General features: G+C 32.3%; 1 protein-coding gene across 3 annotated transcripts in view; it reads left to right on the forward strand.

Moving 5' to 3' along the window:
- Window positions 1-3,268, forward strand: part of ankra2 (ankyrin repeat, family A (RFXANK-like), 2) — a 77,296-nt gene extending 74,028 nt beyond the window's left edge. For 2 of the 3 annotated variants that reach the window (XM_041058283.1, XM_041058286.1), the window contains one exon: window positions 2,970-3,268. Coding sequence is in view for 1 of the 3 variants with exons in the window: in XM_041058286.1 (XP_040914220.1) it covers window positions 2,970-3,031 (62 nt within the window). In the remaining 2 variants the exon portion in view is untranslated. The remainder of the gene's footprint in view (window positions 1-2,969) is intronic. The other variant, XM_041058284.1, reaches the window with a different exon arrangement.
- Window positions 3,269-13,917: the final 10,649 nt, after the last annotated feature.

Below are 13,917 nucleotides of genomic sequence, written 5' to 3' on the forward strand. Positions count from 1 at the left end.
TCAAGCCTTCTCATTCTTATTAGCATGCACCATATGGGTGTATGGTGATGTAACAATGCAAACACAATGGCCGCGTCCACTCGCTGCCAGCATGCAGAGCAAGGTCAGTGCTAATTACACTAGTCTAATCATGATTTCCAGGGATTATCTGACCCTTTGGTATTTTTGATTTCAAAAGGAAAATGCCATCTCAGATGTAGTTTCCAAATCCGTCCACAAATGTTTAGCTGGGAGCACATGTGGTTTAGTGAGAGGGCCTCCAGCTCAGGCCTTCTGCACAATCAAACCACTTTAGTGGCCCCACAGCACAGGCTCATCCTGGAAAACATGTGACCAAAAAAATACAGACTGTGAGTGAGAGTTGGTCCAGTCCAGCAGAGACAAATAAATACGGAAAAACACCTGCTGCCCTCAGAGAGAGCTTCAGTATTATAGACTCAACTCATTCACTCTGACCGGTTTTAATTTGCATTAAAGTTTATTCACTTCGTTAGAGAAATCATCGTGTATTAGGACATTTTGTAAGTTTCCAAATAATTTCAACAAGCAGAGTTTTGGTGCGTTACTGCAAATAATTGATCGCTGTTGCTGTTTGCCTTTAAAAGATCTCCAGATGGAAATAATAAAGTGGTTTCCCTCGTTATTAACCACAAAATTACTGATAATGACCTATTCATAACCTTCAAAACTCATATCAGGACTCATTCTCGTGGGATTCTGTAGGCGAAAATCACCGCCCGCCCCCCCTTCTGTCTTTTATATCGGAGTAGTTATCGTTCAGCATGTTCCGTAATACTTTCATAAATCGTCTCCAATGCTCCAAAATGGTGAAATAATGGGCCTTGTCGGCCACCCGCGTTTTACTGTGCTGTAAAAATAATGAAAGTCATATTGCGCTGCGGTTTCAGATCTGCACAGGCAAACGGCGCAAGTTTGAAGGAGGTCCTGAGATGTTTTCTAAGTTGCTATGAATTTTCAATTTTCGACGTTTTTTGGAAAGTTGTTTGGAGCGCGCACGCTTGTTGGAGCGAAGCCGACAGTTAATGTAGGAAGATCTGAGTAAGTGTTGGAGGGAAGAGGGAAAAAATAGAAAAAAAAAAAAAAAGAAGAAGAAGATATTTTTAGTATCAGGTCAATATTTACCGAACTGAGAACAGACATGTCCAATAAAACGTAGATGAACTCAGTTAAAACATTTCGCCCTGCTGCTGAGATTCAGAGTGGGATTCGTGAAGCCACCAGGAAAATAATATTATACAAAATTTAGTCCAAACTGCCAAAGATATATTTGCTTCTTGTTTATTTACACGTATTTTTACGCATTTTATACATTTTGAGAGCAGAATTTTAAAGGAACCGGCCTGTTTCACGAGTAGCACGAAACAAGAAAGTTTTCATTAAAATAAGTAAATAAATATATAAAGTAATTTCCCCCAAAAGATCAAAATTCAATCCCAATCAATAAATTCTTAATTTGACAGAATGATTTTATCAATAGATTCATAAACAGAGAAAATATTTGGTTGTTTTTGTTTATTTTTTTCAGCAATGTGTGGACCGTAATGTGTGGACTGTGAATCTGCACAGAGACCTCTTACTTCTGTTTCTTAATATACATGATTTATTTAGCCTGATTTCTTGATGATTTGGTAAAATAAACAAAATAGCTAAGACAGCAAATAATTAATTAATTATTAACAGATATTTGTTGAGTAAGTAGTAATGTAAGAGAAACTACACGTACGTGTACGTTTGTCTGTACATACGGTTTGTGTTAGAGAGAAGTAAACTTGTATTAGACAATTTATTTTTACACAGATTATACACAGACTTTATAAACAGGATTGGTAAAATAAAGTGAACTACAATAGAATAAAAAAAATGAAATAAGCTGAAGTTGAATAAAGCAGGAGAATAAAAGTTTCAGTGCAGATAAAGTTCAGTACAAGATTTGAACAAGTAGTTCGAAATGTAATTTAATAATTAATAAAAAGCAGTGACAGCCAGGGGCGGGCTGGCCATCGGGAGGTTCGGAAGGTTTCCCGAACGGCCGGTCTGTTCCCGGCCGGTGGTCGGAACGATTTTTTTTACCCTATAAAATGCAGCATCAGTGTACCGCAGCAGCGTGTCCTCGCAGCCGCAGGTGGCACAGAGTGGAACGTAACCAAATGGGGAGTTGTAGGTTTCAGCAGTGAGGATCACTTCCGCGTTCGCGTTTCTCGGCTGCCGCTGGGGGCTGGCTCCAGAAGTGAGCAATTCTCCATTGACCCCCATGTTAAAATAGCCAACTTTAGAGCCAAAAAACCATATTTACAGCCTGGTACATTTTTTTGTTTTTGGTCTCTATTGATCAGGGGCGGGCTGGGGTTGAAATTCAGCCTGGGAGCTTGGTTTGGAGAGGCACGACGGTCGCAAGTGGAACTGTGATTTTAACATGAGTACTTTATTTGCAATATAAAAACAATCTAATGATATACATGATATACAGTCAGTAGAGTGTACTAAAGTAAGCTACATATGCTCACACATACCATGCATACTGAAACACTATGTTTATTTAAAAATGAAAACTTCTTTGTGTGTGTGTGTGTGTGTGTGCAGTGTTGATACTTTCAAAATGTATTCCGTTACAGAATACAGAATACATGCCCAAAAGAAGTAATTTGTAACGCATTCCATTACATTACTCAATCTGAGTAACGTATTCTGAATACTTGGATTACTTCCACATGGAATTGCATTTTATAAGTGTAGGAATGCGGCCATCAAATCCTGCTTATTAAACAGCCCTGTTCTGTGTGTTCTTCTGTTCTAACTGTCTGAATGTGTTAGGTCCAAGACACCCTGAAAGTGCAACATATTATCATTTTCTGAACAAAGACTAAGGGTATGTTAGCACAAAAGATGTTTTGCTTGATTAAAAAATAGAAAAACTGACCAATTTTCCCTTTGTTTCTTTATTTATTCAGCAGAGAAAAGCAGAAGTTGGACTGCACAGTTATATTTCCTTCTCCCTCCTTCTTCAATGTGAAATGCTGTGTGAATTTCCAAGACAGAAACGCATTCCTGTCCCGGCTCTGTTTTGCTGGCTGTGGCTCAAGCTCTTGCTCCTGGTGCTCCTCATCTGACTCCATTCTGACCAACTGATCAGGCAAATAGCTTGTTTATTTATGTTTGTTTTCGTGGAGTCGGGGCTTCTGGGAAATGCAACAGATTTCCTTTGTTCATTTAGAGAATAAATATAAACTGGTGAAACAGAGAAGCATTGTCACGTAATCCATTGATTTCAACAATGCAACTGTATTCTGAATACTATCTATTTAAACTGTAACTCATAATTTGTATTCTGAATACGTAACGCCGTTACATGTATTCCGTTACTACTGTGTTTGTGTGCGGAAAACAGAGGCAAAAAGACTGGCAAAATTCTGTTCAATTTCTGCTTTATTTGGTAGCATGAAAACATGGAAAAGAAGATGTTTTGTGTGTTCCTTGCACGTGGTTTTGCTCAAATAAAAGCAATTAAGTGTGTGTGTGTGTGTTTGTGTCTATGTGTCTGTGGCCTCTTTCTTAATTTACCCTGCTCGTCTTTCTTGTTTTCTTTTAACAGTTTGATGACTGAATGAGCGGCTGAGCCAATCACATTTCAGTAAAAACAGGGATCAGCTCAAATTGGGAGGGGCCATTCGTACCCCCCCCCCCCCCCCCCCTTAATATGCAAAATATTAGTTTCACCCAGTCCAGCGGTGCGGAATCATCCCAGTCTAATGTTAGGTTCATAGAATGTATAAAACACGGATGTAGCACCCGTGACGTCACCCATTGGTTTCGGGGAGTCAGTTTTGTGACCAAACCATGGGCTCCCACTTAGCTCGGAGCAACCGAGCTAGCGTAAGGCCATCAGCTAATCAACAAGTCTAACAGCTGCACGCAGCTACATCCACAACATGACAGTCCCCAAGTCCGACCCGACTAGCTCGACCCATATTAGCAGCAACCATAAATCTGCAATTAAGTCATAAGCCAGCGGGAAAATATGCTAATACATGCTAGTTAGTACAGTCTACATTATAATAAGCCATATTGTCAAAAAAACCTATCCAAATATTGGCAAAAAAACACATCCACTGCAGGCCCGGTCAACCGCTGGAGGTAGCCGGTGGCCTTTGGATGTAGCCGCCTAGCCCATCCGATGCTGTAACAACGAACTAAATGCCATTGCCTGTCTTTGAGGCTGTCGCCCCACGTAACGACACTGTAATTTATCTAAGAATTTTAAGCCGTGAATTTTTTTGTACCAGAACCGTTTTATGACATTTTGAGGTCAAAATAAAAAAATTTTTGACTATTTTTGGCCGATTTTGACGCCTTACTACACTATGACGTTTTTTATGACATTTTGAGGTGAAAAAAATGTTTGACTTTTTTTTGCCGAAAAAAACGCCTTACTATACTATGGCGTTTTTTATGATATTTTGAGGTGAAAAAATTTTTTGACTCTTTTTGCCCGATTTTGACGCCTTACTATACTATGACGTTTTTTATGACATTTTGAGGTCAAAAAAATTTTTGACTTTTTTTGGCCGAAAAAAAGCCTTACTATACTATGACGTTTTTTATGACATTTTGAGGTCAAAAAAATTTTTGACTTTTTTTGGCCGAAAAAAACGCCTTACTATACTATGACGTTTTTTATGACATTTTGAGGTGAAAAAATTTTTTGACTTTTTTTGCCCGATTTTGACGCCTTACTATACTATGACGTTTTTTATGACATTTTGAGGTCAAAAAAAATTTTGACTTTTTTTGGCCGAAAAAAACGACATACTATACTATGACGTTTTTTATGACATTTTGAGGTGAAAAATTTTTTTTGACTTTTCTTGGCCGAAAAAAACGCCTTACTATACTATGACGTTTTTTATGACATTTTGAGGTCAAATTTTTTTTTAACTTTTTTTGCCCAATTTTGACGCCTTACTATACTATGTCGTTTTTTATGACATTTTGAGGTCAAAAAAAAGTTTGACTTTTTTTGGCCGAAAAAAACGCCATACTATACTATGACGTTTTTTATGACATTTTGAGGTCAAAAAAATTTTTGACTTTTTTTGGCCGAAAAAAACGCCTTACTATACTATGGCGTTTTTTGATATTTTGAGGTGAAAAAAATTTTTGACTCTTTTTGCCCGATTTTGACGCCTTACTATACTATGACGTTTTTTATGACATTTTGAGGTCAAAAAAAATTTCGACTTTTTTTGGCCGAAAAAAAGCCTTACTATACTATGACGTTTTTTATGACATTTTGAGGTCAAAAAAAATTTAGACTTTTTTTGGCCGAAAAAAACGCCTTACTATACTATGACGTTTTTTATGACATTTTGAGGTCAAAAAAAATTTTGACTTTTTTTGCCCGATTTTGACGCCTTACTATACTATGACGTTTTTTATGACAGTTTGAGGTCAAAAAAAATTTTGATTTTTTTGGCCGAAAAAAAACGCCTTACTATGACGTTTTTTATGACATTTTGAGGTCAAAAAAATTTTTGACTTTTTTTGGCCGAAAAAAACGCCTTACTATACTATGACGTTTTTTATGAAATTTTGAGGTCTAACTTTTTTTGCCCAATTTTGACGCCTTACTATACTATGTCGTTTTTTATGACATTTTGAGGTCAAAAAAAAGTTTGACTTTTTTTGGCCAAAAAAAACGCCATACTATACTATGACGTTTTTTATGACATTTTGAGGTGAAAAAATTTTTTGACTTTTTTTTGCCGAAAAAAACGCCTTACTATACTATGGCGTTTTTTATGACATTTTGAGGTGAAAAAAATTTTTGACTCTTTTTGCCCGATTTTGACGCCTTACTATACTATGACGTTTTTTATGACATTTTGAGGTCAAAAAATTTTTTGACTTTTTTTGGCCGAAAAAAACGCCTTACTATACTATGACGTTTTTTATGACATTTTGAGGTCAAAAAAAATTTTGACTTTTTTTGCCCGATTTTGACGCCTTACTATACTATGACGTTTTTATGACATTTTGAGGCCAAAAAAATTTTGACATTTTTTGCCCGATTTTGACGCCTTACTATACTATGACGTTTTTTATGACAGTTTGAGGTCAAAAAAAATGTTGGCTTTTTTTGGCCGATTTTGACGCCTTACTATACTATGATGTTTTTTATGACATTTTGAGGTCAAAAAAAATTTTGACTTTTTTTGGCCGAAAAACACGCCTTACTATACTATGACGTTTTTTATGACATTTTGAGGTGAAAAAATTTTTTGACTTTTTTTGCCTGATTTTGACGCCTTACTATACTATGACGTTTTTATGACATTTTGAGGTCAAAAAAAATTTTGACTTTTTTTACCCGATTTTGACGCCTTACTATACTATGACTTTTTTATGACAGTTTGAGGTCAAAAAAAATTTTGATTTTTTTGGCCTATTTTGACGCCTTACTATACTATGACGTTTTTTATGGCATTTTGAGGTCAAAAAAAATTTTGACTTTTTTTGGCCGAAAAAAACGACATACTATACTATGACGTTTTTTATGACATTTTGAGGTCAAAAAAAATTTTGACTTTTTTTGGCCGAAAAAAACGCCTTACTATACTATGACGTTTTTTATGACATTTTGAGGTCAAAAAATTTTTTGACTTTTTTTGGCCGAAAAAAACGCCTTACTATACTATGACGTTTTTTATGAAATTTTGAGGTCTAACTTTTTTTGCCCAATTTTGACGCCTTACTATACTATGTCGTTTTTTATGACATTTTGAGGTCAAAAAAAAGTTTGACTTTTTTTGGCCAAAAAAAACGCCATACTATACTATGACGTTTTTTATGACATTTTGAGGTCAAAAAAATTTTTGACTTTTTTTTGCCGAAAAAAACGCCTTACTATACTATGGCGTTTTTTATGACATTTTGAGGTGAAAAAAATTTTTGACTCTTTTTGCCCGATTTTGACGCCTTACTATACTATGACGTTTTTTATGACATTTTGAGGTCAAAAATTTTTTTGACTTTTTTTGGCCGAAAAAAACGCCTTACTATACTATGACGTTTTTTATGACATTTTGAGGTCAAAATTTTTTTTGACTTTTTTTGCCCGATTTTGACGCCTTACTATACTATGACGTTTTTTATGACATTTTGAGGTCAAAATTTTTTTTGACTTTTTTTGCCCGATTTTGACGCCTTACTATACTATGACGTTTTTTATGACATTTTGAGGTCAAAAAAAATTGTGACTTTTTTTGGCCGAAAAAAACGCCTTACTATACTATGACGTTTTTTATGACATTTTGAGGTCAAAAAAAATTTTGACTTTTTTTGGCCGAAAAAAACGCCTTACTATACTATGACGTTTTTTATGACATTTTGAGGTCAAAAAAAATTTTGACTTTTTTTGCCCGATTTTGACGCCTTACTATACTAAGACGTTTTTTATGACATTTTGAGGTGAAAAAAATTTTTGACTTTTTTTGTCCGATTTTGACGCCTTACTATACTATGACGTTTTTTATGACATTTTGAGGCGAAAAAAATTTTTGACTTTTTTTGGCCGAAAAAAACGACATACTATACTATGACGTTTTTTATGACATTTTGAGGTGAAAAAAATTTCTGACTTTTTTTGTCCGATTTTGACGCCTTACTATACTATGACGTTTTTTATGACATTTTGAGGTAAAAAAAAATTTTGACTTTTTTTGGCCAAAAAAAACGACATACTATACTATGACGTTTTTTATGACATTTTGAGGTCAAAAAAATGTTTGACTTTTTTTGGCCGAAAAAAACGCCTTACTATACTATGATGTTTTTTATGACATTTTGAGGTGAATAAATTTTTTGACTTTTTTTGGCCGAAAAAAACGCCTTACTATACTATGACGTTTTTTATGACATTTTGAGGTCAAAAAATTTTTTTTGACTTTTTTTGTCCGATTTTGACGCCTTACTATACTATGACGTTTTTTATGACATTTTGAGGTCAAAAAATGTTTTGACTTTTTTTGGCCGAAAAAAACGACATACTTTACTATGACGTTTTTTATGACATTTTGAGGTCAAAAGATTTTTTGACTTTTTTTGGCCGAAAAAAACGACATACTATACTATGACGTTTTTTATGACATTTTGAGGTCAAATTTTTTTTTGACTTTTTTTGGCCAATTTTGACGCCTTACTATACTAAGACGTTTTTTATGACATTTTGAGGTCAAATTTTTTTTAGACTTTTTTTGGCCGATTTTGACGCTTTACTATACTATGACGTTTTTTATGACATTTTGAGGTCAATTTTTTTTTTGACTTTTTTTGTCCGATTTTGACGCCTTACTATACTATGACGTTTTTTATGACATTTTGAGGTCAAATTTTTTTTTGACTTTTTTTGTCCGATTTTGACGCCTTACTATACTATGACGTTTTTTATGACATTTTGAGGTCAAAAAAAATTTTGACTTTTTTTGGCCGAAAAATATGACATACTATACTATGACGTTTTTTTATGACATTTTGAGGTCAAAAAAAATTTTGACTTTTTTTGGCTGATTTTGACGCCTTACTATACTATGACGTTTTTTATGACATTTTGAGGTCAAATTTTTTTTTGACTTTTTTTGTCCGATTTTGACGCCTTACTATACTATGACGTTTTTTATGACATTTTGAGGTCAAAAAATTTTTTAACTTTTTTTGGCCGAAAAAAACGACATACTATACTATGACGTTTTTTATGACATTTTGAGGTCAAAAAAAATTTTGACTTTTTTTGGCCGAAAAATACGACATACTATACTATGACGTTTTTTATGACATTTTGAGGTCAAAAAAATGTTTGACTTTTTTTGGCCGAAAAATACGACATACTATACTATGACGTTTTTTATGACATTTTGAGGTCAAAAAAATGTTTGACTTTTTTTGGCCGAAAAAAACGACATACTATACTAAGACGTTTTTTATGACATTTTGAGGTCAAATTTTTTTTTGACTTTTTTTGGCCGATTTTGACGCTTTACTATACTATGACGTTTTTTATGACATTTTGAGGTCAAATTTTTTTTTGACTTTTTTTGTCCGATTTTGACGCCTTACTATACTATGACGTTTTTTATGACATTTTGAGGTCAAATTTTTTTTTGACTTTTTTTGTCCGATTTTGACGCCTTACTATACTATGATGTTTTTTATGACATTTTGAGGTCAAAAAAAATTTTGACTTTTTTTGGCCGAAAAATATGACATACTATACTATGACGTTTTTTATGACATTTTGAGGTCAAAAAAATTTTTGACTTTTTTTGGCTGATTTTGACGCCTTACTATACTATGACGTTTTTTATGACATTTTGAGATCAAATTTTTTTTTGACTTTTTTTGTCCGATTTTGACGCCTTACTATACTATGACGTTTTTTATGACATTTTGAGGTCAAAAAAATGTTTGACTTTTTTTGGCCGAAAAATACGACATACTATACTATGACGTTTTTTATGACATTTTGAGGTCAAAAAAATGTTTGACTTTTTTTGGCCGAAAAAAACGACATACTATACTATGACGTTTTTTATGACATTTTGAGGTCAAATTTTTTTTTGACTTTTTTTGGCCGATTTTGACGCCTTACTATACTAAGACGTTTTTTATGACATTTTGAGGTCAAATTTTTTTTTGACTTTTTTTGTCCGATTTTGACGCCTTACTATACTATGACGTTTTTTATGACATTTTGAGGTGAAAAAAAATTTTGACTTTTTTTGGCCGAAAAAAACGACATACTATACTATGACGTTTTTTATGACATTTTGAGGTCAAAAAAATGTTTGACTTTTTTTGGCCGAAAAAAACGACATACTATACTATGACGTTTTTTATGACATTTTGAGGTCAAAAATTTTTTTGACTTTTTTTGTCCGATTTTGACGCCTTACTATACTATGACGTTTTTTATGACATTCTGAGGTCAAAAAATTTTTTGACTTTTTTTGTCTGATTTTGACGCCTTACTATACTATGACGTTTTTTATGACATTTTGAGGTCAAAATTTTTTTGACTTTTTTTGTCAGATTTTGACGCCTTACTATACTATGACGTTTTTTATGACATTTTGAGGTCAAATTTTTTTTTGACTTTTTTGTCCGATTTTGACGCCTTACTATACTATGACGTTTTTTATGACATTTTGAGGTGAAAAAAATTTTTGACTTTTTTTGGCCGAAAAAAACGACATACTATACTATGACGTTTTTTATGACATTTTGAGGTCAAAAAAATGTTTGACTTTTTTTGGCCGAAAAAAACGCCTTACTATACTATGACGTTTTTTATGACATTTTGAGGTCAAAAATTTTTTTGACTTTTTTTGGCCGAAAAAAACGACATACTATACTATGACGTTTTTTATGACATTTTGAGGTCAAAAAAAATTTTGACTTTTTTTGGCCGAAAAATACGACATACTATACTATGACGTTTTTTATGACATTTTGAGGTCAAAAAAATTTTGACTTTTTTTGGCCGAAAAAAACGACATACTATACTATGACGTTTTTTATGACATTTTGAGGTCAAATTTTTTTTTGACTTTTTTTGGCCGATTTTGACGCCTTACTATACTAAGACGTTTTTTATGACATTTTGAGGTCAAATTTTTTTTTGACTTTTTTTGTCCGATTTTGACGCCTTACTATACTATGACGTTTTTTATGACATTTTGAGGTCAAAAAAAATTTTGACTTTTTTTGGCCGAAAAAAACGACATACTATACTATGACGTTTTTTATGACATTTTGAGGTGAAAAAAATTTTTGACTTTTTTTGGCCGAAAAAAACGACATACTATACTATGACGTTTTTTATGACATTTTGAGGTCAAATTTTTTTTTGACTTTTTTTGTCCGATTTTGACGCCTTACTATACTATGACGTTTTTTATGACATTTTGAGGTCAAAAAATTTTTTGACTTTTTTTGGCCGAAAAAAACGACATACTATACTATGACGTTTTTTATGACATTTTGAGGTGAAAAAAATTTTTGACTTTTTTTGGCCGAAAAATACGACATACTATACTATGACGTTTTTTATGACATTTTGAGGTCAAAAAAATGTTTGACTTTTTTTGGCCGATTTTGACGCCTTACTATACTAAGACGTTTTTTATGACATTTTGAGGTCAAATTTTTTTTTTACTTTTTTTGTCCGATTTTGACGCCTTACTATACTATGACGTTTTTTATGACATTTTGAGGTCAAAAAAAATTTTGACTTTTTTTGGCCGAAAAAAACGACATACTATACTATGACGTTTTTTATGACATTTTGAGGTGAAAAAAATTTTTGACTTTTTTTGGCCGAAAAAAACGACATACTATACTATGACGTTTTTTATGAAATTTTGAGGTCTAACTTTTTTTGCCCAATTTTGACGCCTTACTATACTATGTCGTTTTTTATGACATTTTGAGGTCAAAAAAAAGTTTGACTTTTTTTGGCCAAAAAAAACGCCATACTATACTATGACGTTTTTTATGACATTTTGAGGTCAAAAAATTTTTTGACTTTTTTTGTCCGATTTTGACGCCTTACTATACTATGACGTTTTTTATGACATTCTGAGGTCAAAAAAAATTTTGACTTTTTTTGGCCGAAAAAAACGACATACTATACTATGACGTTTTTTATGACATTTTGAGGTCAAAAAAATTTTTGACTTTTTTTGTCCGATTTTGACGCCTTACTATACTATGATGTTTTTTATGACATTTTGAGGTCAAAATTTTTTTTGACTTTTTTTGTCCGATTTTGACGCCTTACTATACTATGATGTTTTTTATGACATTTTGAGGTCAAAAAAATTTTTGACTTTTTTTGGCCGAAAAAAACGCCTTACTATACTATGACGTTTTTTATGACATTTTGAGGTGAAAAAATTTTTTGACTTTTTTTGGCCGAAAAAAACGCCTTACTATACTATGACGTTTTTTATGACATTTTGAGGTCAAAAAAAATTTTGACTTTTTTTGGCCCAAAAAAACGACATACTATACTATGACGTTTTTTATGACATTTTGAGGTCAAAAAATTTTTTGACTTTTTTTGCCCGATTTTGACGCCTTACTATACTATGACGTTTTTTATGACATTTTGAGGTCAAAAAATTTTTTGACTTTTTTTGGCCGAAAAAAACGCCTTACTATACTATGACGTTTTTTATGACATTTTGAGGTGAAAAAAATTTTTGACTTTTTTTGGCCGAAAAAAACGACATACTATACTATGACGTTTTTTATGACATTTTGAGGTCAAAAAATTTTTTGACTTTTTTTGTCCGATTTTGACGCCTTACTATACTATGACGTTTTTTATGACATTCTGAGGTCAAAAAAAATTTTGACTTTTTTTGGCCGAAAAAAACGACATACTATACTATGACGTTTTTTATGACATTTTGAGGTCAAAAAAATTTTTGACTTTTTTTGGCCGAAAAAAACGACATACTATACTATGACGTTTTTTATGACATTTTGAGGTCAAATTTTTTTTTGACTTTTTTTGTCCGATTTTGACGCCTTACTATACTATGATGTTTTTTATGACATTTTGAGGTCAAAATTTTTTTTGACTTTTTTTGTCCGATTTTGACGCCTTACTATACTATGATGTTTTTTATGACATTTTGAGGTCAAAAAAATTTTTGACTTTTTTTGGCCGAAAAAAACGCCTTACTATACTATGACGTTTTTTATGACATTTTGAGGTGAAAAAATTTTTTGACTTTTTTTGGCCGAAAAAAACGCCTTACTATACTATGACGTTTTTTATGACATTTTGAGGTCAAAAAAAATTTTGACTTTTTTTGGCCCAAAAAAACGACATACTATACTATGACGTTTTTTATGACATTTTGAGGTCAAAAAATTTTTTGACTTTTTTTGCCCGATTTTGACGCCTTACTATACTATGACGTTTTTTATGACATTTTGAGGTCAAATTTTTTTTTGACTTTTTTTGTCCGATTTTGACGCCTTACTATACTATGACGTTTTTTATGACATTTTGAGGTCAAAAAATTTTTTGACTTTTTTTGGCCGAAAAAAACGACATACTATACTATGACGTTTTTTATGACATTTTGAGGTCAAATTTTTTTTTGACTTTTTTTGTCCGATTTTGACGCCTTACTATACTATGACGTTTTTTATGACATTTTGAGGTCAAATTTTTTTTTGACTTTTTTTGGCCGATTTTGATGCCTTACTATACTATGACGTTTTTTATGACATTCTGAGGTCAAAAAAAATTTTGACTTTTTTTGGCCGAAAAAAACGACATACTATACTATGACGTTTTTTATGACATTTTGAGGTCAAAAAAATTTTTGACTTTTTTTGTCCGATTTTGACGCCTTACTATACTATGATGTTTTTTATGACATTTTGAGGTCAAAATTTTTTTTGACTTTTTTTGTCCGATTTTGACGCCTTACTATACTATGACGTTTTTTATGACATTTTGAGGTCAAAAAAAATTTTGACTTTTTTTGGCCGAAAAATAGGACATACTATACTATGACGTTTTTTATGACATTTTGAGGTCAAAAAAATTTTTGACTTTTTTTGGCCGAAAAAAACGACATACTTTACTATGACGTTTTTTATGACATTTTGAGGTGAAAAAAATGTTTGACTTTTTTTGGCCGAAAAAAACGCCTTACTATACTATGACGTTTTTTATGACATTTTGAGGTGAAAAAAATTTTTGACTTTTTTTGGCCGAAAAAAACGACATACTATACTATGACGTTTTTTATGACATTTTGAGGTCAAAAAATTTTTTGACTTTTTTTGTCCGATTTTGACGCCTTACTATACTATGACGTT

Source organism: Toxotes jaculatrix, chromosome 16, assembly GCF_017976425.1.
Source record: "Toxotes jaculatrix isolate fToxJac2 chromosome 16, fToxJac2.pri, whole genome shotgun sequence".
NCBI classification, from domain to species: domain Eukaryota; kingdom Metazoa; phylum Chordata; class Actinopteri; family Toxotidae; genus Toxotes; species Toxotes jaculatrix.